The sequence below is a fragment of the Cervus elaphus genome, chromosome 4 (genome assembly GCF_910594005.1).
Source record: "Cervus elaphus chromosome 4, mCerEla1.1, whole genome shotgun sequence".
In the NCBI taxonomy this organism is placed as follows: Eukaryota; Metazoa; Chordata; class Mammalia; order Artiodactyla; family Cervidae; genus Cervus; species Cervus elaphus.
In genome coordinates, this window is record NC_057818.1 from 66688588 (window position 1) to 66713737 (window position 25150).

The 25150-nt window shown below is 46.3% G+C and overlaps 1 protein-coding gene across 1 annotated transcript in view; it reads right to left on the minus strand.

Moving 5' to 3' along the window:
- Nucleotides 1-25150, minus strand: part of ZNF470 (zinc finger protein 470) — a 36478-nt gene that overhangs the window by 803 nt on the left and 10525 nt on the right. The window contains 5 exon segments of the mRNA XM_043900420.1: nucleotides 1-116; nucleotides 118-169; nucleotides 172-333; nucleotides 336-876; nucleotides 22133-23964. Of these exon segments, the coding sequence (XP_043756355.1) occupies nucleotides 1-116; nucleotides 118-169; nucleotides 172-333; nucleotides 336-876; nucleotides 22133-23964 (2703 nt within the window).

Sequence of the window (25150 nt, forward strand, 5' to 3'; positions counted from 1 at the left end):
TCCGGCCGAAGGCCTTCCCGCACTCGCCGCGCGCGCAGGGCTTCTCCCCGGTGTGGGTCCGCTGGTGCACGGTGAGCGAGTTCTTGATGAAGGCCTTGCCGCTCTGCGCGCGCCGAGGGCTTCTCGCCCGTGTGGATGCGCTGGTGCTCGACGAGGCAGGCGCTCTGCCGAAGGCCTTCCCGCACTCGCCGCAGACATAGGGCTTCTCGCCCGTGTGGCCCACCTGGTGCACCACCAGCGACGAGCGGCCCGTGAAGTGCTTCTCGCAGACGGGGCAGGCGTAGGGCTTCTCGCCGACGTGCAGCCGCTGGTGCTGGGTCAGGCAGGAGCTCGGCTGAAGGCCTTGCCGCACTCGCCGCACGCGTACGGCCTCTCGCCCCTGTGGTTGCGCCGGTGCAGCGTCAGCGACGAGCTCCTGCTGAAGGCGCGGCCGCAGTCCCCGCAGGCGCAGGGCCTCTCGCCCGTGTGCGTGCGCCGGTGCTCCGTCAGGTGCATGCGCTGGCTGAAGGCGCGCCCGCACTCCGCGCACGCGAACGGCCTCTCGCCCGTGTGCACCCGCTCGTGCTGCGCCAGGGACGAGGTCTTCCGGAAGGCCTTGCCGCACGCGCCGCACGCGCCGGGCTTCTCGCCGGTGTGCGTGCGCCGGTGCACCGTCAGGTTCATGCGCTGGCTGAAGGCCTTGCCGCAGTCCCCGCAGGCGAACGGCTTCTCGCCCGTGTGCACGCGCCGGTGGACGGCCAGCGACGAGCGCTCCAGGAACTGCTTCCCGCACGCGTCGCACCGGAAGGGCTTCTCGCCGGTGTGGATGCGCTGGTGCTTCGTCAGCGACGAGCTGCGGCAGAAAGCCTTGCCGCACTCGCTGCAGCCGTAGGCGCTCTTCTCCGCGTCCGGCCTGGAGGGATTCCCGAGGTCCGAGTGACCTGCGAGGCCCTTTCCCCGCATGGCCCACCTGGGGGCCGCCGGGGGGCACTCAGGGGCCGACTGCCGGGAGGTTCCCCGCCGCCCCGGACTGGTCGGAGCGCTCCCCCGCGGCGTGGCCACGCGGTCACCCTGCGTGCGTGCTCCGCCCAGCGCGGCACCCCCAGCCCCGTGCCTTGCGGGCCCTTCTGCGAATGGTCCGTCTTACAAACTCTCCTTCTTCGGGTCCGGTTCTTTCACTGCGGGCCGTCTGTCCACGTCTGGAGGGGGCGGAGGAAGACAGGAGGAAACGCACAGGGTTAGTGCTGGAAGGAAGGAACTTCCCAAGCCCGGGGATGGGTAAACCGCGGGGCAGAGACGGAGCCGCTAAGAGCAGAGCAGTGCGCTGGCGGCGCACGCCGCTCGAGCGGGCAGAACCGACCGAGGAGGGGAGCTAACAACGGGTGTCCCTTTGGGAGCTGGGAGGAGAGCAGGGGGCGGGTCAGGAGGCGCGCAAACCCGAGTAACGGGTTACTGCAGAGTCCGTCCTGAACATCCCCTGCCGGTTAGGCGTCTGAGAGTATCAGCTTTTATTAGAAAAAATACCGATACAGCTGCGCTTGGTGGCATGTGAAGGTTACCCCGCCTTCCAGCTCCATCCCTTCCCACCCCACCCGGCTGGGGGCCTCACTCCCATCCCCAGATGCCCAGTTCTGGGGCGCAGGTATCCCCGTGGGCTGGCTGCAGACCTCTTCTTTTCACACGTCCATCCTTCCTTGCTAATCACGACCAAGGGGAGTCTCCAACCCCCTCCTACAGGTATCCTGTTCAGTCCTATTTCCAGTCTTGAGTTCCGTTAGTGGGAACTCTGTATCCTAGACCTGATGGCTCCATTCCTGGCATTTAAAAACTGAGATCTTACACAACAATGTCGTGAAAAGTGGGAGGATACAGTCACAAAAAGCCCTTACTTCTATGAGGCAATAAAAAGCATATAAATCCCCACCTGGTCTCACCAGCACTTGAGTTTGAGAACCCCTCAGCTAAGTGATGCCAGACCTTCACGGTCTGGACTTAGGTAGCTTCTTCTTTTTAAAAAGTTTACTTATTTTTAGTTGGAGGGTAACCGCTTTACAATATTGTGCTGCTTTAGCATCTTCTGTATGCGGATGCCTCTCAAGCCTATGTGCCACCCCTCCACCGCGAACTCTTGACAGTCCCTTGGACTTCAAGGAGATCAAACCGGTCAATCCTAAAGGAGGTCAGTCCTGAATATTCATTGGAAGGACTGATGCTGAAGCTGAAACTCCAATACTTTGGCCACCTGATGCGAAGAGCCAACTCACTGGAAAAGACCCTGATGCTGGTAAAGATTGAAGGCAGGAGAAGTGGGCGACAGAGGATGAGATGGTTGGATGGCATCACTAACTCGATGGACATGAGTTTGAGCAAACTCTGAGAGACAGTGAAGGACAGGGAAGCTTGGTGTCCTGTGGTCCATGGGGTTGCAGAGAGTCGAATAACCGGACAACAACAAGGGACACCGTTCCATGTCAGTGCCTACAAAGAGTGTTCATCTTTGAAAAGCATGGCTTCTATCCTATGCTACACCTTGATACGTTAGTCAGTCTTGTATAGGTGGGCATTTAGGTCATTTCTTTCTTTTTTTTTCCCCTATGGAAACTTTTGCACACTTAAGAGAAAGATTTCTTACAGGATAGATCTCTAAAAATGGAATCGTTCAAAATTGGTTGCTAATGCCAAGCTGTCCTCCAAAAGAGTTGTCCCAACATTATACTCCTAAAAGGACAGAGTCCCTTTCTGATAACTTCATAATTCAGGCTATTATTCTTTACCATCTCTGTGTACCTCATGAGCAAAAACTATTTCTTTGGCTCAGTTTATATTACTAGTTCTTTGACTACTAGTAAGGTTTAAAGGGGCTTCCCTGGTGGCTCAGCAGGTAAAGAATCCACCTGCAATGCAGAAGACACAGGTGACATAGTTTGATAATTTGGCTGGGAAGATCCCCTGGAGAAGGAAACGGCAACCACTCCGGTATTCTTGTCTGAAGAATTCCATGGACAGAGGAGCCTGGTGGGCTACAGTCCATGGAGTCACAAACAGTCAGACATGACTGAGCAACTAAGCACAAGGTTTAAAAATCTTTTATTAAGTGTATTTCCACATCTATGAATTGCCAGCTCTAAGTCTGGCCATCATGCAGCCTTTTTCTTATTTATTCCTAGGAGCTCTTTGTATAATTATAATCCCCTGAAGGTTAGGGTTTCTCTGGTGACTCAGACAGTAAAGAATCTCCTAGCAATATGTGAGACCCGGGTTCGATCCCTGGGTTGAGAAGAAGAACTGGAGAAGGGGATGGAAACCCACTCCAGTATTCTTGCCTGGAGAATTACATGGACAGAGGAGCCTGGCAGGCTACAAAGTCAGACATGATTGAGCTACTATCACCTTCACTTTGAGCTTCCCTGGTGGCTCAGATGATAATCCACCTGCAAAGTGGGAAGACCTGGGTTCAATCCCTGGGTTGGGAAGATCCCCTGGAGAAGGGATAGGCAACCCACTCCAGTATTCTTGCCTGAAGAATTCCAGGGACAGAGGAGCCTGGTGGGCTACAGTCCATGGGGTCGCAACGAGTCAGACATGACTGAGTGACTAACACTTTTACTTTCAATCCTTTCACTGCTATCCATGTGGTAAATATTATTCCACATTGCATCATCTGTCAACTTTAGTTTTAGCTTTGAGTAGTGTGATTTCTATGTCATCACATGTCCATCTTTTATCTCTCTGTTGTCCCCATGTGACAGGCTGATGGCAAGTAACTCAGAGGAGCGGCCCCTCACCCAGCGAGACCAGGTTCTGGAGGTTCTCTAGCATCATGTCCCTTCTGGGCAGGCTCCAGCTGGTGCCACTCCTCCTGGGTGAAGTCCACAGTCACATCCTGAACATCACTGACTCCTGCAAGAGGAAACCCACAACCACTCGCCACAGGGCCCTCCTCACAGAGGTCTGGAGGAATGGATGGAAAAGCCGGGAGGGTTTAGGAAGGGCACCTGGGATGCATCTGAAGTCATTTCAACAAGGACCTGCCCCTCGGTTTTCTCCGTGCCTCATTATTTGGGGATGGCCCTCTAACAGAGAAATAAAACAAATGTGAGGCTGTTCAGAGCAGAAAGTCACAGGCTTGAGAGAGAGAAGGAATCACAGGCAAAATGATCATAATCCAGTGAATCAACATATTCATTGTTGTGTGTGTGTTAGTCACTCAGTCGTGTCTGACTCCTTGCGACCCCAAGGACTGTAGCCCGCCAGGCTCCTCTGTCCATGGAATTCTCCAGGCAAGAATACTGGAGTGGGTAGCCATTCCCTTCTCCAGGAGATGTTCCCAACCCGGGGATCAAACCCAGGTCTCCAGCATTGCAGGCAGAGTCTTTACCATCTGAGTCACCAGGGAAGCCCCAGCAAAGGCAGAAAGCTAAATGGAATCCAGTCATTCACCAAAGATGCCTGAACCTCTACCAAGCTGTAGGCACCGAGTGAAGTGCTAGGAGACAGACATGGGAGGTTTAACAACTAGTTCCTCACAGGAGCGGCAGGTGAGAATACCGGTAACTGGCCCACAATCGCGTCGATACTGTCATGAAGGTACAAACAAAAGTCTCCAGGTTTCTGAGCAACGGCAGCTTTAGGGGGCATCTGGGAAGACTTTAGAAAGGTGGCACTGAGTGTAGTCTGTGGGGGAGGTTCTGTGGTCAGGTCCTTGGGGGAGATTCTGGAGGGAGGAAGAGCTTGGGCAGAGACCTGAGGCTTAAAAGGCAGATGAGACCATTGATGAGTGGTGAGAAGTTCATGTAGTGGGAACACAAGCGCCTTTCTGGCTGAGCTGTAAGCCCTGGGGATGAAATGAATGTGGCTGAGCAGAGTAATGATGACGATGATGCTGGTGATGGCGGTGGTGATGGTGGTGGTGATGACGATGGTTATGGTAATAATAATGGTAGTGATGATGATGGTGTCATCAATTGTAGGTCACCACACCTATCAAGTTGTTAGGGGAAGCACACTGATTGAAACCGCCCACCCTGGCCAGGCCCCATAGTAACCATTTGCATGAGTTGTTTTATGACAGGAGATCCTGATAAGGAATACGGAACTAGTAAGCCACCACCAGCCGGAAGAGTTCGGGAAAGGTCGAGAGGAGACACTGTCTCCTGTGTGCCTGTCCGCCCACTTCCCAGAATCCCTCTTGCTAGCATCCATCTTGGCTGAGTGATGCGTGCGCCACCAGGAAAGACTCTGAATTAGAATGATTGGCCAAAGACCACCTGGAAACTAATCCCATCACCATAAAACCCAAGACTGCAAGCCACGCGGCAGAGCAGTTCTCCTGGGTTCCCTTACCTACTGCTCTCCACCTGGGTGCCCTTTCCCAATAAAGTCTCTTGCTTTGTCAGCATGTGTCTCCTCGGACAATTCATTTCCGAGTGTTAGACAAGAGCCCAGTTTCGGGCCCTGGAAAGGGTCCCCCTTCCTGCAACAACTTCATAGGCAGTTGCTATGTGCCAGGGACTATTCTTCCCACCCCCTCCCTGTACCTACCAGGTACTATTCTAAGTGTTTGTTCTAGGTTGAATTATGCCCCCCCCCCCCGCCCCCCCCCGCCAAATCCACGTGTTGAAGTCTACCCCCAGCACCTGAGAATGGGACCTTCTTTGCAAACAGGGCCATTGGTTAAGATGCGGTCCTGCTGGAGTAGGCGGTCCCTAGTCTGACTGGTGCCCTTATCAAAAGGGGAAATGTGGACACAGACACACCCATATGGAGAACACCGTGTGAAAACTGCAATTATGGTACCATAGCCCAGGAATTACTGGAAGGTGGGAGAAAGGCCTGAAACCGACCCTCCTCTAGAGCCTTCTGAAGGCGTGTGGCCCCACCAACACCGTGATTTCATCTTTTGTTTGTCTGTTTGGCTGCGCTGGGTCTTCGCTGAAGCATGTGGTGCACTTTGCTTCCTCGTGGTGCACGAGCCTCTCTAGTTGTGGCACCTGGGCTTAGTAGACCCGAGGCGTGTGGGATCTTAGTTCCCCAAGCAGCAATCAAACCCGCATCCCCTGCATTGGAAGGTGGATTCTTTTTTTTTTTTAATATATATATTTTTTTATTATTTTTTATTTTTTTATTATTTTTTTTTATTTTTTTATATTTTTTATTATTTTTATTTTTTATTTTTTATGGAAGGTGGATTCTTAACCACTGGACTGTCAGGAGGCATTTAACAAGAGGCTTCCTGTGTGCTGTTTTGGATCTGTCAGGAACCCTCCGGCCCTTATTAATTCCTGAATATTCAGGAATTAGGAGGAGAGGCACGCCTTTCCCAGGGCTGAGGAATCCAGGCATTTCTCATTACAGTGATAAGTACCCTCTTACTTCTTATGAAAAGGTGATTGTTTGCAACTCTCTCTTTAATAGGGATCGTCTTATGTTTTGTAAGTCTGGAATTTTAATCTTTGTCTTTGCTGAGAATAACCACCTTGTAAGACAGTATATATGCCCATGCCATGTTGATTAAAACACCTTTGCTCCATCAGAGCTTTGCTCCCCGTGTCTTTCTTTCTTTCTTTCTTTCTCTCTCTCTCTCTTTCTGGCTAATTCCTTGGAGCGCGGAGGCCCGCTGAGCTCACTTTCTTGCCCGGGCTTCTAAGACCCTCTCGAGAAGGTGCACTGTGCCTTCACCCACTCGAGAGGGCGCCTGGTGCCCACGTGCAGCAGCGCGCTCCCTAAGAATAGGACTCTATGGGCTTTCCGCGTAAACCAGGGGATACCAGCCTCTCTCTCTCTTACTTTCTTATTGTCGACTCCAGACCACCAGGTTCCGGTGCATTAAAGGACCAACACTGGACCACGAGGAAAGTCCCCCAACACCTTGATTTTGGACTTCCAGCCTCCAGAACTGTGAGAAAACATTTGTTGTTTAAGCCTCCCTCTCCGTGGTACTTTGCTATGGCGGCCCTAGCAAACCAGTACATCTGCCCTGCTCACTACTATTTCCCCAGTGTTTGGTACAATGCCTGGCAAATAGTAGGCACTCAATGAATAGTTCTTTAAAAAAAAATCTGTATTTATTTATTTGGCTGCATGGGGTCTTAGTTGTGGCATGCTGGATCTTCAGTCTTTGTTGTGGTGTGTGAGACCTTTAGTTGCGGCATGCAAACTCTAAGCTGAGGCATGCAGGAACTAGTCCGCTGACCAGGGAATGGGCCCGGGCCCCCTGCCTTGGGAATGCAGAGTCTTAGTCAGTGGGCCACCAAGGAAGTCCCTCAATGAATAGTTCTTGAATGGATCTGTGGGTAAGGATGCTGTGAGGATTAAATGAGTTAATCCATGTTTGATGCCCAGCATACAGTAGGTGCTTAATTACCATCAGCTGCTGTGACTGCCACCCACCCCACAGGTCCCTGGCTCTCCCGAATGCTCTAAGCCCCCCAGCCCGTGGACCCTGAACTGACTTAACCTCCTGAGAGGAGGCCTCACCTCCTGGCCAGTCCTGCCATGGACCCGTGTGCCCGCCCAGGGGCTCTGGGCTCATACGGGGCTCCTCTGCCTCGGGGGTCACTCCTACTGGATAAGGAAGCAGTCCCGCGCAGTGGCTGAGAGTGTGTGCTCAGGAGCCTGAGAGCCTGCAAAGCAATCCTGGCTCTACCCCTCAACAGCGGTGTTTCCTTGGGCAACTGCCTTGGCGTCTCCGAGCTTCATTTGGTCAATGGGCTTCAGGATAACAATGCCCCCCTCCGGAGTTGTCACGGAGGTGAACGGGGGAATGCATACATGGTTCCAGCACAGTATCTGGTATGGCTGGAGTAAGTTCTCAGTGAATGTCAACTATTCGATTTTATTAATTTTGACATTTGATTTGTATATTATATATATGTATTAGTAGTCATAGTTATATTATATGATATTATTATTTGATTCTTTGGCCCATATGTCCTTTGGCCAGTCCTGCTAACAATTCTTTTTAAAAAAGCACTTTATGAGGTATGATTGACATAGAAAATCTGTACGTATTTAGTTAATACAACTTGATAAGTTTGGAAAGCGTACACCCATGAAACATCACCACAATTGAAGCCATAAGCTTATCCATCACCTCCAAAAGTTTCCTCCTGCCCACTTTGTTTTTTAACTTATTTTAATTTTTAAAATACAGTAATGTCTTCAGAGAGTCTTCTCTTAGTGTGCCCCATCTCAGTGAACTTGTTCAATACATAATGTATTTACTGAGTGGCCTCCATGCTCTGTGTTCGGGCTGTGGTGCGGGGGTGGAGGTGGCCACTGAAAACATGATGGACAGTCCTGGGAGTCTCAGAGCCAACACTTTACAGCAAAGGATGCTACAAGGCAGAGAGCATGGGCCACTTTCCTCTGGATAGCTGAGGAGACTTCCCTGGAAGTAAAGTTTAGCCCCAAAGGCATCAAACCTGAGTTTTTTGCATGTGCATGTCGAAGGCCACTCATTCTAGTGATTCATCTGTTTTGGTTTCCTAACAGCACAAACTGATTCACCACAAGGAAAACCTCCCCAAGTTCCAGAGGTGAAGATAGGCTCTATTAAAAAAAAAAAAAATCAGCATTATACTAGATGTGATTGAGAAGAAAAAAGAAAAAACACTTTAAGAAAAAAATCCCAACTATACTGAAACAAAAACAGTCAACAAGTCCTTCTAAATTATGTAAGTAAAAGAAGAAATCAAGATGATAATCACAGACAAAATGAAGACATCATGGTGCAGTTGGTTTGGAAAATAGTCTGACAGTTCCTTAGATGGTTAAACAGAGTTATATTATTCCACTCCTAAGTATACACCCAAGAGAACTAAGAACATGTGTTCAAACTCATGTCTGAACTGCGGCATTCCTACTAACCTAAAGTGGAAACAACCCGAATGCGCATCGGCCAATGAATGGATAAATGACACGTGGTCTAACCACACAGTGGAATGTCATCCAGCCATTAAAAGGAATGAAGCTCTGACATATGTTAAAATGTGGATGAACGTCAGAGAAAATCCAGAGACAAAAAATAAATGAAAAAAAAAAAAAAAAGTAAATGACTGGTTGCCAGGGGCTGGTCAATGGAGGGAATGAGGGTGAGTGCCCATGGGCACACATTTCCATTTGGGATGATGAAAATGTTCTAAAATTGACTGTGGTAATGGTTGCACAACTCTGTGAATATACCATAAACCCATGAACTGTACATTCTGTGGTATGTGGGGTGTATCTTGATACAGGTGTATCAAGGCACAACACATCAGAGCTTATAGGTAAGTGAACTGATGCCGGGAGCCGGCACACGAGATCCCACCCACGACAAGGTCGTGAGGAGAAGCCCTGACAAGCAAGGCAGATCAGGACCTCAGGGATTTCAAAAAGCTGCCCCGGCGCTCACCTTAAAGATGATCTCTGTCTTTCTGATGCTTGCTATATTAGACTACTCCCTAATTTCTGTGACACAGGTAAAAGGCCTTCCCTGATCTCTCTCCAAACAGAATCAACTTAGAACTTTAATTAATATGTCCCCCGGATGGTGGTATCCCTTAAGATTATCCAGGATGAAAGGAGTGTTTCAGTTTAGACCCCTTTGCTGGCATTCTAGCCTGCTTGGCAAATGCGTACTAATGCACATGACCGCTCACAACACCTTAATCATAAACAGCATAAAGAACCTGATCACACAAAGGCCCTAATAGGCACAGAGCCTTCGGGGGCGAGGAAGCCCTATTAGAGAACATAAAAATATTATTCTAAAAGCGGTTATAGTTAAAGATTTAGAAAATTGTTCATTTTAACCAGGAATGCTAAACAGGCGCTGCCTGACTGGAGCTGCAGAGTCTTCGTGTGGTAAACCTTTTAGATAAATTTAACTGATAACTTCTGCAAAAGGACTGACCTTTGTGTTCAACAAAGAATAGATTACGGAAAACAGCTTTGCATTCACCTAGGTCATAAAATGTCAATAGGCCCCAAGGCCAGAAGATAATGTACAAGACTCTCTCTCACAAAGAAGCATGCAGAAAACACCCTGGTTTCATGAAGGATAAGCTGATGTAATATTAAACTATCTTCCCCTTAAAAATGTACTAACTTAGAATATAAAAGCTACGGTAAAAAATAAAGATTTGCCAGACTCTGCTGCAACCCCCGTTTGGTCTCTCTCTCTCTCCCGGACGCCGTTCATCCTGAGGGCACCTCTGGATCCTGCTGAGGCTGGACCCCAGCAAACTGACACATTTAGACATTGAAATAAATTCTAGGTGGATTCAGAAGTTCACTATTAACATCAAAATGATAAATGGGGGAAAAAAACCAACAAACTACAAGTGGTGTGTGACCTGTATTGAATGGAGAAACCCTTTCACAGCTTAAAAACAAGGGAAGGCACCAGAAGAGGAAAGAAAAAGACTCAATTTTGAAAATAAATGCTTTTGGGCACAAAAAATATAAAATAAGAAATGAAAAGCAAAGCTGGGAAGTATATTTGCCACCAATATTTTCACATACATGTTGTACCCGGATCGTGGAATCCCACCAAACACCACAGGGGCCGCGGATCGATGCAAAAGCAGTGAGGAACTTAATTACAAGCTCGAGCAGGGACTCTCTTCACACAATGGCGAAGGAGCCCTGAGTGAAAGCAGCGAATCTTTTTTATACTGTATAGCAGGGGAAGCGGGAAGGGAAGCTTAGGGGGGTTGGCTAATTCATACTGTGTGCGGGAAGGGAAGCTTAAGGGGATTGGTTAATTCACACTGTGCAGCAGGGGAAGCGGGAAGTCTTGGTGGGGTGAGGGTGGGGTGAGGGACTTTCCTGCCCTTCTTAGATTGCCTAGGGGTGGAGGGCAACTTGTCTCCTTCTGATTGGTTGGTTTGAAAAAGTTTTTTTCTTCTTCTCGGTAGGGGTTTTCACTCAGAATGGCAGTGCTATCTAAAATGGAGTCGTTTTCAATTTTTCTTTCACAATACACTTCTTTAAAATCTTTAAGGATACTAGGATTCCTGGAGACTGGGAAAGCACAGGATAGATCATTTAACCCCCCATAGAAATGGCTAATAAATGTTTTCTAAAAATCAGACCTCACTAATATACACACAATGTTACTCAGAAGAGATCGTGTGACACCATTTCTCACCTATCGTGCTCAGAGCTTGTACCATTTGTCACTTAAGTCTGTTTATCCACACACCCACTTGTCACTTAGATCCCACTTGCAGTGGTTCTGTGCCTACCAATGCAGAAAGCGGGGGCTCAGTCTCCGGGTTGGGCAGATCCCCTGGGGAAGGCACTGGCAACCCACGCCAGGATTCTTGCCTGGGAAATTCCATGAACAGGTGAGCCTGGTGGGCTGCAGTTCACGGTGTTGCAGAGTCAGATGTGGCTGAGCATGCACACGCATGCACAATAAATACCCAACAGCCATTAAAAACTGGAGACAAATAAATATCCAACAGTGGGGGGACGATTTAGTAAGCCAGGTACAGTCCCAAGATGAAATTTCTATGGAGTCATTAAAACAGATTTTACCAAATAGTTTTTAACAATGTATAGAAACATTCAGGAAAAAATCTTCGATGAAAAAGCAGGATATAGAAATTGCTCAGCTGGGGTGATTCATATTTTTGCAAAACAACATGCTTCCAGAGAGAGAAAGATACACTTGAGGATGGTTACCTCCTGGAATGAAATCCAGGGTAATTCTGATCCTCTTTGCTATACTCTTTTGGATTTTCTAAGTTTTCTTTTTTTGGCTCCACAACATGGCATGCAGGATCTTCCCCAACCAGGGATTGAACTCATATGCCCTGAACTGGGAGCACGGAATTTTAGCCACTGGACCACCAGGGAAGTCCTGGATTGTCTAAGCTTTTTTATAATGATCATGCATTTCCTAATCTTTGGGGAATTTTCTTTTGTGATACATTATTTACAGCATTGAAAAATTATTTTTAAGAAATCAAATCCACCAATACCAGATGGACCTGAGATGCACTGATTATACACCCAAACAAGTGATATTTGTAAAGTTTCAAAGGCTGGGGAAATCATTTACTGATTAAAGTGGGATTAAAAAAACAAAACTCCAAGATAAAAATGGCAGAGCCAATACTGGGTCAATTTTAAAAACTAATCATCAGAGAAGACAATAAACGATACACAAATAATCCACGTGGTTATCTCTGGGTACAGGCACCATGGGTGAATTACACTGTCTCACCTACAGGTTACTGGATTTTTCCTATTTTCTATAAAGAGTATTTACATATTTTTATATTGAAATATTTCTGGCATAAAAGCAAGTTTAGTGAAAAGTTCAATATACAGCCACATACATACCACCCGTTAAAACATCAGGAAACTGGGGTACTCTTTCTACCCCCTTCTTATGTCTATGTCAGAAGCTTTCTCTATCTCCTTTATACTTTAATAAAACTTTATTGCACAAAAGCTCTGAGTGATCCAGCCTTGTCTCTGGCCCCGGATTGAATTCTTCTCCTCTGGAGGCCAAGAACCCCGGCGTCTCTGCGTGATTCAGAAACAACCTTTCATCTTGGGGGCTCATTAGGGATCCTTCAGGACAAGATGGGCCTGATAATCTATGTGAGCCTACTTATGCTGACTCCAAAAATCCTGAGTCTGCCATTTGACCCTCAAGAAAATGCCTTCCTGTCCTGGGCTCACTCCTACGCTGCATCCCACAATCAGTCTAACTGCTGGGTCTATAGACCACTCCCTTCTTCATCCGTGGAAGGCTTCCCATGGTGGACATCTCCACTTCAAGAAAAGGACTTTCTCCAAGTCTGCAAAGACCTTCAACAATCGCATGTGATGCCTCTTCTTAAACTGATGACATCTAACAACCCTAAAATGGACTGCTGTAACTGCCGGGAGCCAGCACAAGGTCATGAGGGAGAAAACCTGACAAGGGCAAGGCGGATCAGGTTTTCAGGGATTCCGATAAAGATGATATCTTAAAGATGACATCTGTCTTTCTGATGCTTGCTTCAATAGACTACTCCCTAATTTCTGTGACACAGGCAGAAGGCCTTCCCGATCTCTTTCCAAATAAGAATCAATTTAGAACTTTAATCAATAAGCTTCCCAGGTGGTGGTATTTTATGAGATTATCCAGAGTGAAAGGAGTGTTTTAATTTAAACTCCTTTGCTGGTATTTTAGTTTGTTTGGCAAATGCGTTTATGCTCTTGGTACTAATATGCATGATTGCTTATAATACCCTAATCATAAAATAACATAAAGAACCTGATCATATAAAGGCCCTAATTGACATAGAGCCCTTCGGGGGGTGAGGAAGCCCTATTAGAAAACACAAGAAAAATTATTCTAAAAGTAGCTATTGGGTTAACATTTGCTTGCTGTGTTTTTGCTCTTAATGTGCTACAGTTGTGTTATAGAAACCATTGTTAATATAGTTATAGATCTAGAAAAATAAGAGCTTAGCCCTAGTGTGGTAACAATGAGATGGTTGCTAATTGTCAGCCAGGAGTGCTAGGCAGAGGCTGCCTCACTGAAGTCACAGAGTCTGTGTGGGGTAAACTTCTCAGATAAACGCAACTGACAACTTCTGCAGAAGGATTAATTTTTGTGTTAACAAGGTTATACTTCTACTCTGTACTGTTGCCCTATGAGACTGCTACCTTTCAGTTAAGGTCACCATAGAAACAGAAAATAGGTTTATATTCACCTGACCTGCATAAAATGTTAATAGGCCCCAAGGCCAGAAGATAATGTACAAGACCCTCATAAACAAAGAAGTATGCAGAAAACACCCTGGTTTCATGAAGGACAAGCTGACGTAATGTTAAACTATCTTCCCCTTAGAAATGTACTAACTTAGGGTATAAAAGCCACGGTGAAAAATAAAGCATTGCCAGACTCTGCCAGACCCTGCAAACACCCCCGTTTGGTCACTCTCTCTCTGTCTCTCTCTCTCCCTCGCAGACTTGGCCCTATCAAGGCTGGTCTCACGTGTCTTCTCTCTCTCTCTCTCTTGCCGACGCCGTTCATCCTGAGGGTACCTCCTGGATCCTGCCGAGGCTGAACCCTGGCATGTAACTGTGGACATAATGTGACTTTTCATTTTGATGACTATTTTGCTTTACATTTGTAACTATATAATGGGGTTTTCTAACTGTCTAAAAGCTTTTAATTTACAAATGGTTGTCTGAGCTCCTATGAGTGCCACAGCCTCCTCCAACTATTACTTGGGGCCCCTGGATCAGAGACCCTCAATATGAGGATTAGGAAAATATGTTGCCTCAACAATTCAGGGACTACGCCCCTAAACAGCAGAAAGTAGTTATGAAATGAAAACAACGCCCCTTTCCCTTGACAACATAATTCTCCTAAAAGAAATGGGGGGAATGAGAGAGTCATTTCCTAGGCAGGTTGATAGGAAGTCTAGGGGTCCCCAAGGAGAGAGAGGTCTGGAATATTCGAGGAAGAAAGAACAAACTTTTTACTTTTTTCCTCTACATTCCTTAGGATTATATAACAATAATGTATCCTGCCTGAGGACAGTCTTTGGATTAAATCTTCTGGCCAACTGTTATCTTAAAATGTAAATTATGGGAGTAGGTCTGGTGAGGTCTTTACAACCTCCAGACATTCTTTGGATTCATTGCTAAGACTAGCAAGCCGGTACTCTTTCTACCCCCTTCTGATGTCTATGTCAGAAGCTTTCTCTATCTCCTTTATACTTTAAAACATCAGGAAACTTTACACTGAGAGCGGGGACGCCCACCCGCGTGCAGCACACACAGTGTCCTCCCTTCCCGGGGGTGACTGCTGGCTGAAATGTGTGGGTCTCGTTCCAGCGAGCCTTGTACATTTAAACCTTCCCTTTCCAGGTGCCCTCCTGTATCTCCTGAGGGCCCCCAGGGCAGAACCGGTCACTCCCCAGCTGTCCTGACCTCCTCGGTTGACCAAAGCCAGTGTCAGGGGCAGGCAAGAGGCTTCGGGGTTTGAAGGGGGCAGAGTGGACAGAAGCATCACCCCTGAACACCAGGTGGGCAGAGCCCCCAGGAGGTGGGGACACAGGCCCTGGGCAGGCCTGGGGGTCAGAGGGTCATCCCTGGGCAGAAGCCCAAACCCGTGGGCTGAGCCGCTGGAAAGGAAAGGGAGGCAGCAGGACTCACCAGGACCTCATCAGTCAGCAGCTGGGTGGCCATCTCTCCACTGCCCACAGTGACCTGGATCGGCAGGCTGTGGTCTGGGGAGAGAGAAGGAGGCACGGTGAGAGGTCAGGCCTAGGTCTGCCTCACAATGCAGACAGGACAAACACACACTTGCCCCCAGAGAGGCAGGAGGGAGGGACACACACACATTAATAGCAAACACTCAGGTGCTTGCCACCGCAAAGCACTGGACCGACATCTCTCACTTAATCCTCCTAATACCCCTGAAAGGTGGGCACTAATTCCACCCACCCCGTTTCACCATATGGTATCTATATGTGGAATCTAAAATACGACAGAAGTGCACACATGGACGAAACAGACTCACAGAGAGAGCACACTTGCGATTGCAAGGAGGAGCAGGGGCATCAGGGAAGGATGGACTGGGAGTCTGGGGTTCGCTGATGCAAACTATTATATATAGACTGGAGAAACAGCAAGGTCCCACTGTATAGCACAGGAATTACAGTCAATATCCTGTGACAAACCATAATGGAAAAGGACATGAAAAAGCATATAAATGCATAACTAAATTGCTTTGCTGTAGAGCAGAAATTAACACAACATTGTAAATCCACTGCACTTCAATAAAAAAGAACATTACCAATTTAAGTGTTGGTCCCTATAAATTTTAAACAATGAAATTTCAAATAAAAAAGCAATATAATTATTTTTTTTAAAAAAGCCCCACTGTGTATCACAAAGGATCATAAACACATGAGGCTGGTGTCTTCCACAAATGTCAGAGCACCATGCCTTGCACACACAAATGCCTGAGCAAGCCCTCAGCAAAAACGTCCTCGAGCTTAAAATTCTAAGGCTTCCCACGGGCATTAGAAATCAGGAGTCTTCACCACTGCCCACGTAGCCCTTATGGTCTGCCCTGGCGACCTTCTCCCTCCCGCTCTACTCCCCTCTCAAACACTTTGCCTCAGGTGCACTGGCCTTTGCAGCTGCTGTTCCCTCTGCCAGAAATGCTCTTCCCTTGGCTGGCTCCTTCTCACCGTCAACTCAAATGTCACCTCCTTGGAGAAGTTTCCCATTCCCAGGGCCCCAAGCTCAAGCATTAATAGCAACCACCCCTCACCCTCTGCCATCTTCTTATAGCCTGCAACATTGCTGACAACTGTCTCTTTAAAAAGTTACTTTCAAGCTTGTCATCTGTCTTCCCTCCCCAAGAATAAAAATCTGGGGGAAGCAGAAATGATATGTGGATTTTGATTCTGGCATCCAGGATAACAACTTGTTGTTTAGTTGCTAAGTCACGTCTGACTCTTTGCGACCCCTTGGAAAAGTGACAGATGAGACAGGTGGACACCTGGATGACACTCTCACAAAGACACCATGGACAGAAATAAAGGCAGACACACAACTAAGGATGTGGACACGGGTGATTACCCAGAGATATCCCCCAACAGGGACAGGCAAAGACTAGACACAGGGGACACCCACACAGACCAAGACAGGTAGGCGCGCACACATACATGCAGACACACACCGATGTGCATACAGCCACATACTCACACGCACACAGGGATTCGCCTCCTTTCCCATCCCATCAGATTAGGTAGGTAACGGCTTCCAGTTGACTCCAGGCTTCCTCCCCGCCTCTCGCTGAGCCGGCACGCCCCTCACCTGAGCCCCACACCTTGCCCTCAGTCCACCCGCCCGCACCCAGCCCGCCGGCTCTCCCTCAGCGCTTAGTTCCCACCGGGGACCTCCCGCCCCTCCCCTGGGACCTCCGGCCCTTCCCCTCAGCGCTCCCCTGGACCCCCGCGACCCCCTCGCCCCTCACCTCAGACCTCAATTCCCACCTGGTCCCTCACGCCCCTCCCCTGGGCCCTCCCCTGGGCCCTCACGCCCTCTCACCGCCGGTACACCCTTCCCTCAGCCCTCAATTCCCACTCGGACCCTGGCGCCCCTCCCCTCAGCTCTCGCCTGGGCCCTCACGCCCCTCTCCTCGCCCCTTACGCCCCTCCCTTCAGTCCGCACTCTTCTTCTCCGGACCGACCCCGCCCACTCTCCCTCTCCTCCCGCCCCTGCCCCGGCCGCCGCCGGACTCACCCACGCCGCTCTGTCTGGACAATGACCAGGCGCAGCGCGGCCTGGCCAACTACACTTCCCAGAAGCCCGCGCGCGGAGCGGAACCCACCCGAGACCCGACCGCGCCCCTCCACTCCCAGAGGCCCCCGCGGCACCGGAACCGCGGCCAATGGAAGTTGGATAGGAAGAGGGAAGGAATCAAGGGCTGGGAAGAGAGAAGGAAAACGGAGAGTGGAGGAAGAGAGATGGGGGAGGGAAGGGCAGAAGAGTGGAGAGGAGAGTGACTGCTTAGAGAGGAAGAGGGATGAAGGAGAGAAAATTCCAGAAAAGGAGGGAGCCAGGTCCACCCATCTCCTGGGCTGGACTGAGGGATGGTTCTGGACGGCTTACTTAAGCGTGATATTGTACAAAATAGCTGAATTAAACATACAGAGATGCAAAGTAACAAATGATCATAAGAAAAAAACAGCATTCACCCTTTTTATTATGGCTTCCCTGATAGCTCAGTTGGTAAAGAACCCACCTGCAATGCAGGAGACCCCCAGGTTCGATTCCTGGGTCAGGCAAATGCGCCGGAGAAGGGGAGAGGATACTCACTCCAGTATTCTTGGTCTTTCCTTGTGGCTCAGCTGGTAAAGAATCTGTCTGCAATGCAGGAGACCTGGGTTTGATCCCTGGTTGGGAAGATCACCTGGAGAAAGGAAAGGCTACCCACTCGAGTATTCCGGCCTGGAGAACTCCATGAACTGTATAGTCCGTGGAGTCGCAAAGAGTCAGATATGACTGAGCAACTGAATTTATATGCCAGCTCCTGTTGTTGGCGTTTTGACGACTTAAGAACGTGTTTAATCCTCACAACCAAGCTTCCAGACAAGAGAGGCGGCACAGGAGCACCATGGGGGGGCTGGGGTGGGAACCAGGCCTCCCGGCTGGGCCTCTTACACCATAAATCACAAAGCCAAGCACAAAAGCATTTGCTGAAATGTCTGGGTGGCCACAGAAATGTGAAGAGTCAGCCAGTCTTAAGTCATTCATGACTTCCATTAAATATTTTGACAAGTGTAGATACACATGCAGCTGTAAAAAAAAAAAACACAAACAGAAATCATAGAGATCTAGTGTACCATTTATCTGGTTCCCATAAGGATGACATCTGTTGTTACCTAACCAGGTTCATTTGCCCAAGGCACAGCAAGAAAGACAAGCTCTGCAACAAGGAAAAGGTTTATTCCTAGGCAGCCAAGCAAGGAGCTGGGAGAACATTGCATCTGCCTCCCTGAGGGGAGGGGCTGGAGATATTTTGGGTTAAAGAAGCAGAGTGGTCAGGCATGGGGAAAGGTACTGGAGGTGGGGGAAAGGGAGACAATCTGTGTTCTGTGCAGAATGTCTGAGTTACTTGCTTCCTCATGTACTCAACTGTAGCACAGGGTATGGCCAGCTACTCAAAGGAAAAGGAGATTACAGTCAAAAGGAGAAGGCAAGGAAAACTGGGCAGAGAAAAACAGAAAAACATGTATTTAGGGGTTTGTTTTTTATATTATGAGTTCACACTAGACTACAGGTCTGAAAAAATGCTTTTCATTTAATATAGCACAACTATCTTTTATGACTATACACACATTTTTTTTTCAACAGTTGCATGTAATTCTATTGAATGAATTCAGTGTAATTAACTTACCCATTTGCCCATGACCTAAAATTGCTAAGTTTATCATTAAAATTTTTCCCATTATACATTTACCTACCTTTGTACACTTTGGTTTCTGAGGAATATTGATTCAAATGGTCTATATCTATATAGCAATTTATATAATGGGAAATGAAATTGCCTTGTTTTTCACACATTCACCAAAACTGGATTATTATCACTTTTCTATGGTTTAAATCAGTCTATTGGGGGAAAAAAGTAGATTATATTATCACTTTATTTTGCATTGCCTTGATTACTAATGATAGTGGGTAATTTTCTTTTGCTGTCTTAATATCAGGGAGTATTGCCCTTTGTCATATTTGTTGTAAACATTTTTTTTCAGTCTTTCATTTATCTCTTAACTGATGGTTTCATACAGAAGTGTTACTCAGTTTGATGTCACCTCCTGCGTTAAGCGTAATTCTTACGAAAGTGTGCCTCAAACCAAGGTTACAGAAATATTGTTTTTCTTGTACTTTAGTATTGTACATTTAGCTCTCTAATCTGTCAGAACTTCATCAGGTGCAAAGCACACATCTACGTTTTTCCAGAGAGCTAACTGTCCCAAGGCCATCTGATGAATCTGCCTTCGCCCCACTGAAATGAAAAACCCCTTTTATCATATATAAGGCCAATCAAAAATCTCCACATGCTCTTGGTAAGACCACCCATCTCCTAGCCTCTATATGCCCAAGTAAAGAGGAAGCCCCAGACTCCATTTTCCAGTGGTTGTGTCCTCCGGACACGGGCTCCCCTCACGTGGCCTTAGGCGGCAGCCGAGAGGAAACAGGAGAGCTCTGGATGCTCCAGGAGCCTCCAGAGGTGTGCAGTGCTCCAGGTACGTGCTCCCCACCTGGAGTGAGAGCACCACTGAAGGGCAGGGGACCTGTGTTTAGGTGATGGTTACACACCCTGAACTTAGAAAAGTCACTGAATTTTATCTATGTATATATAGCTTCCTAAGTGGTTTAGTGGTAAAGAACCCTCCTGCTAACATAGGAGACACATGAGACTCGGTTTCCATTCCTGGGTCAGGAAGGTACACTGAAGGAGGAAATGGCAACCCACTCCAGTGTTCTTGCCTGGAATATTCCATGGAGAGAGGAGCCTGACGGGCTATAGTCCAGGGCATCGCAGAGAGTCAGACACCACTGAGCGCGCGCGCGTACACACACGCGCAAACACACACACGCGCAAACACACACACACGCGCGCACGCACACACACACGCACACGCACACACACACACACACACACACACACACACACCTCACAGCAGTGAAAGTACTGAGTCCCAACCACTGGACTGCCAGCGAATTCCTTGAATCATATACTTTACATGGGCGAGTCACAGCTCAGTAACACTGCTGCCAAAACAAAACGAAAACATTTGATCCCTGGTCAGGGAACTAGATCCCTTATGCTGTAACTGAAGATTCTGCATGCTGCAACTAAGATCCAGCACAGCCAAATACATATAAAGGAAAAAAATAAAAACAAAAACCTCTATCAGCCTCTAAACCACAATTCACAAAGGGTGAAAAGAACTCTCATGAACCTTGTTAAACCATCAGTTCTCCCTGAATCACTCAAAGCATCGTAATTATCCACTTTGAGACTATCACAATTATTCTCATTCTGTCCTTTGTGGCTGACATTTTTCCCTAGTTCTTCCCTCATTCCTTGGCTCTAATGCCCATATGTTCTGGGGGAGTAAGGCATCCCCTGCCAGAACCCTGGATCCCCCTGGATCCCTCTTTAGATCATTTGGCATCATGGTACACGTCACATACTTACGATATAATATTGCATTTCAAATTTTAGTTTGCTTTTTCCCACTAGATCTGCAAGATCAAACTTTTTTTGGGACATTTCACACCTTGCTGCATCCCCAGTACCCAAAACAGTGCCTGGAACATTAGTAAATGTTCAACTAATCTTAATTTAATGAGCATTACAGAACTATACTTCTTGCTATATCACAATACCATATAGACGGTCAAAATGAGCCTGTCAACTTACACATTTGGACTTCTACTGGAATACAAATGAATTCACGTATTTAACTTGGGGAGAAACGTTTTTGCCAGACTGAGTATGTCTATACAGAGACATGTCTAGCTTTTCATTTCCTCTGCTTTTTAATATTTAAAGAATATTTGTTTTAACATCTACATTCATAAGCCAACTGCAATATATATGTTTTCCTGTTTTGGTATTTGTCTTGTCAGTCTCACAGAACAAGATGGGAAGCTTTACTGTATTTATTTTATATGCTAGAACAATTCAGTATCACAGGAATTGTCTGTGATACTTTCCCACAGTTGAAAGTTTTGAACTATCTTTTGTAGTTTATTTCATGGCTATTAACCTACTCAAGTTTTCTAGCTGGTCCATTTTAGTTTATTTTTAATACTCTCCCCTGGCAAATCCCACATGCTATCAAATGTTTTTGTTCTAACTGGCCTAGTCTCACTTCTAAATGCCAGGTGAGGTGAGATTTCCTCATCAATGATGCTAGATGTCTCCTTTTTTTTAAGCCTTATTCTGCTAAAGGTTGTTTTTGTTTAGTCACTATATACTGTCTGACTCTTTTGTGACCACATGGACTGTAGCCCACCAGGCTCCTCTGTCCATGGAATTTCCCAAGCAAGAATATGGACTGGGTTACCATTTTCTTCTCCAGTAGATGTCTTTTTATTTATTCATACAGAAGGAGGAGCAAGCCACCGTGTTACCTTGAATATCATAGAATCTTTCAATTCTGAATGTGCTCATCTTTCCGACCTACAAGGAGAGTAAAGAGTTCTCTGTCTACTCTAAAGTTTTAGGCTTCTTAATCTTGACCTACTGGCTCATTATACTTATAGCTGAACATCCCTGTAAGGAAATCTCTACCTTAACAGCACTAACTGTAAGTCTAGGATAGCATGCTAAATGCTTTAAGTGGATTACCTGGTATATTTTTCAAAATAAGTGTTTTAAATGGAAAAGTAACATGAATAAATTCTTTATTTTTAAAAGATTCAGTTGGCTACAGTGTTAAAAATGCACCTGAGGGGAGCAAAAGGAAATATGGTTGTAACGCTATGCAGAAATCCAAATGAGATGGCTGCGTCTTGGACTGTGATAATGGCACGCTGCGCTGGAAAAAAGTGATAGAGTCTAGAAATGTTTAGAAGATTGAGACTAGAGGATATGGTGGTAGGAAGAGGAGGGAATCACCGCGGATGACTCTCCAGCATGAATTCGCTGATGGTGAGCAAGATGTACAGTCTGCCGAAACGCCTTTCCACATGCTTTACACTCATACGGCCTTTCTCCAGTATGAATTCTCCTGTGCAGCGTCAGATGGGCAATCTGGCTGAAGGCCTTGTTGCATTCCTTACACTCGTAAGGCTTCTCTCCTGTGTGAATTCTCTGATGAAGAGTAAGGGATTTACGATGACTAAAGGCTTTCCCACAGAGGTTGCATTTGTAAGGCTTCTCGCCCGTGTGACACCTTTGGTGACAGATCAGGGATGCCCTCTGTCTGAATGCCTTCCCACATTCGAGACACGCATAGGGTCTTTTGCCAGTGTGAAGTCTCTGATGTTGGGCAAGATAGGAGCCATCACTGAAGGCCTTCCCACACTGAAAACATTCATAAGGCTTCTCGCCAGTGTGAACTCTGTGGTGCTGAATAAGGTGAGCAATCTGACTGAAGGCCTTACCACATTCCTTACATTCATATGGTTTCTCTCCAGTGTGTATCTTCTGATGCTGTGCGAGATGGGCATTCTGGCTGAAGGTTTTGCTGCATTCCTTACATTCGTAAGGTTTCTCCCCAGTGTGGATTCTCTGATGGTGGGCAAGGTGCGTGCTCTGCCGAAAAGCTTTCCCACATTCCTTACATTCATAGGGTTTCTCTCCAGTATGGACTCTCTGATGAAGAGTGAGCGAGCCACGATGGCTAAAGGCTTTCTCACAGACACTACATTCATAGGGTTTCTCTCCTGTATGAATTCTCTGATGGACGGTCAGGGACGAGCCATGGCTAAAAGCCTTTCCACACACATTACATTTGTAGGGTCTCTCTCCAGTGTGAATTCTCTTATGCTGGATAAGTCCTATGTGATCGGTGAAAGCTTTCCCACAGTCAACACAATCAAAGGGCTTTTCTCCAGTGTGACAGTACCTTCGATGACGTATAAGAGAAGCGTTCTGCCGGAAGGCTTTCCCACAGTCGATGCATTTGTAGGGTCTCTTGCCAGTGTGAATCCTTCGATGATGAGCCAGGGATGAACAGTCACTGAAGGCCTTCCCACATTCGATACACTCATAGGGTTTCTCTCCAGTGTGAACCCTCTGGTGTTGGGCAAGATGTGCCAGCTGGCTGAAGGCTTTGTTACACTGCTGACACCGATAAGGTTTCTCTCCAGTATGAACTCTCTGATGTTGAATGAGATGGGCATTCTGGCTGAACGCTTTTCCACACTCGGTACATTTGAAGGGTTTTTCTCCTGTGTGGATTCTCTGATGTTGAGCAAGGTGGGCACTCTGGCTAAAGGCTTTTCTGCATTCGAGACATTCATAGGGTTTCTCTCCAGTATGAATTCTCTGATGGAGAGTAAGAGTTGAGATTTTGCTGAAAGTTTTCTCACAGTCATTACATTTCAAAAGTTTCTTTTCTCCATAGACCTGCTTGTCTTTTTGCACAAAGGAATGTGTCTTTAAGCTTTTCTTATCTGTGTCAAAATTACATATTCTCTCTTTGATGGGAAATACCTGTTTTATATAACATAATGTATTCAGATGAAAAATTGTCCCAGATTTATTAAAGTGGTCTCCTTTCTCAATAAGAGTATCTATATGACTGACTGTCTCTTGCCTAAAATGTGTCTTTGGACTTACCAGCTCCCTCTCAAACAGGTCTTCATATTTCCAGTTTTCCCCTAATGTGGAACATTCAAGGTCATAGCTTGTAAGTCTTTCCATTATCATTGCTTGAGATAATTGTTCCTCATAGATGTCCTGGTTTAGAGATAATTCCTTTTTCATCCACACATACTCCAAGTCTGAAAGATATTAAGAAAGCAAATGTCTCCTGTATTTAATGCTTGAAGAACAGAAACTTGCAAAACAAAACCATGTGAATCACAACAGTTGCCGAAGCCTATAAAGGGACATGTTTTTGACAGTTCTTCAAGTCAAGTGGTGTGACCATCTTTGCATTTCTAGAATAAACCCTCCTTGGCTATGGTATATTATTTCAACATGACTTTTTATTTAAGATATTGCACCAGTATTTATTATTGCATTAATAATTCCCTTTTTTGGGATGCTATTTTGGTATCAAATGTTACACTATCTTCACAATAACATTTTAAAATAGTTCTCCTTTTTATTCTCTGTCAAGGAAAACTTCAAACAATGATTTTTTTCTTTACAAGCTTTATATAATTACTGTGTGAAACTATCTGGGGTTAATTGCTTCTTTTTTGGGAGGAGGCAGTTCTTAAATGATTTCCTACATATTTTTAGTGGTACCTGGTCTGTTCAAATTTTCTATCTCTGGTGTCAGTTCTGGTAATTACAGTCTCATAAAGCATCATCCATTTCATTCAGATTTTCAAATTGTTTACTAATAGTTGAGTTTCAAAAATGGATTCATATGATTCTTTTAAGTACTTAGGCATCATTTACCATTATTTCTTTCCCTATGTCTTCTCTCATTTGTCCTGACAGTTTATATACTTTTATCTCTAGCAATATAAATCACTATGTGTAACTTATTTCAGTGGTCCTGAGGGTCATTGTTTTTTCTAATATTTGGAATTGAATGCTTAATTCATTTAAAATTTATTTATTGTTTATTAACATACAGTTTTAGTGACCAACCAACATCCAATTCTTGAAACTCTGAGAACTGAAAGCAGGAAAAGGCCACACAACAAGCCTCAGAATAAACTAATCTCCTCACTTGAAGCTCATTTCCCTGCAGCATATGTCCACAGGCTCTCATCTATTGCTCTAAACCAGAAAAACAGCTTTTAAGCAGGACAGGGTAAAAAAAACTAATAAACTGAAGAAAGTAACCTGAGCCAAAAAATTCTAGTAAGTACAGTAAAAGGGAGAAGACGAAGAGGAAGGAAGGAGATAATATTAGTGAGTTAATTTCTTCATCTTTCATATGGGTATCAAAAGATGTTATTTTGAATCTCAAGTGGATGAGTTTTAAAATGCAAATTAAAAAATACATGA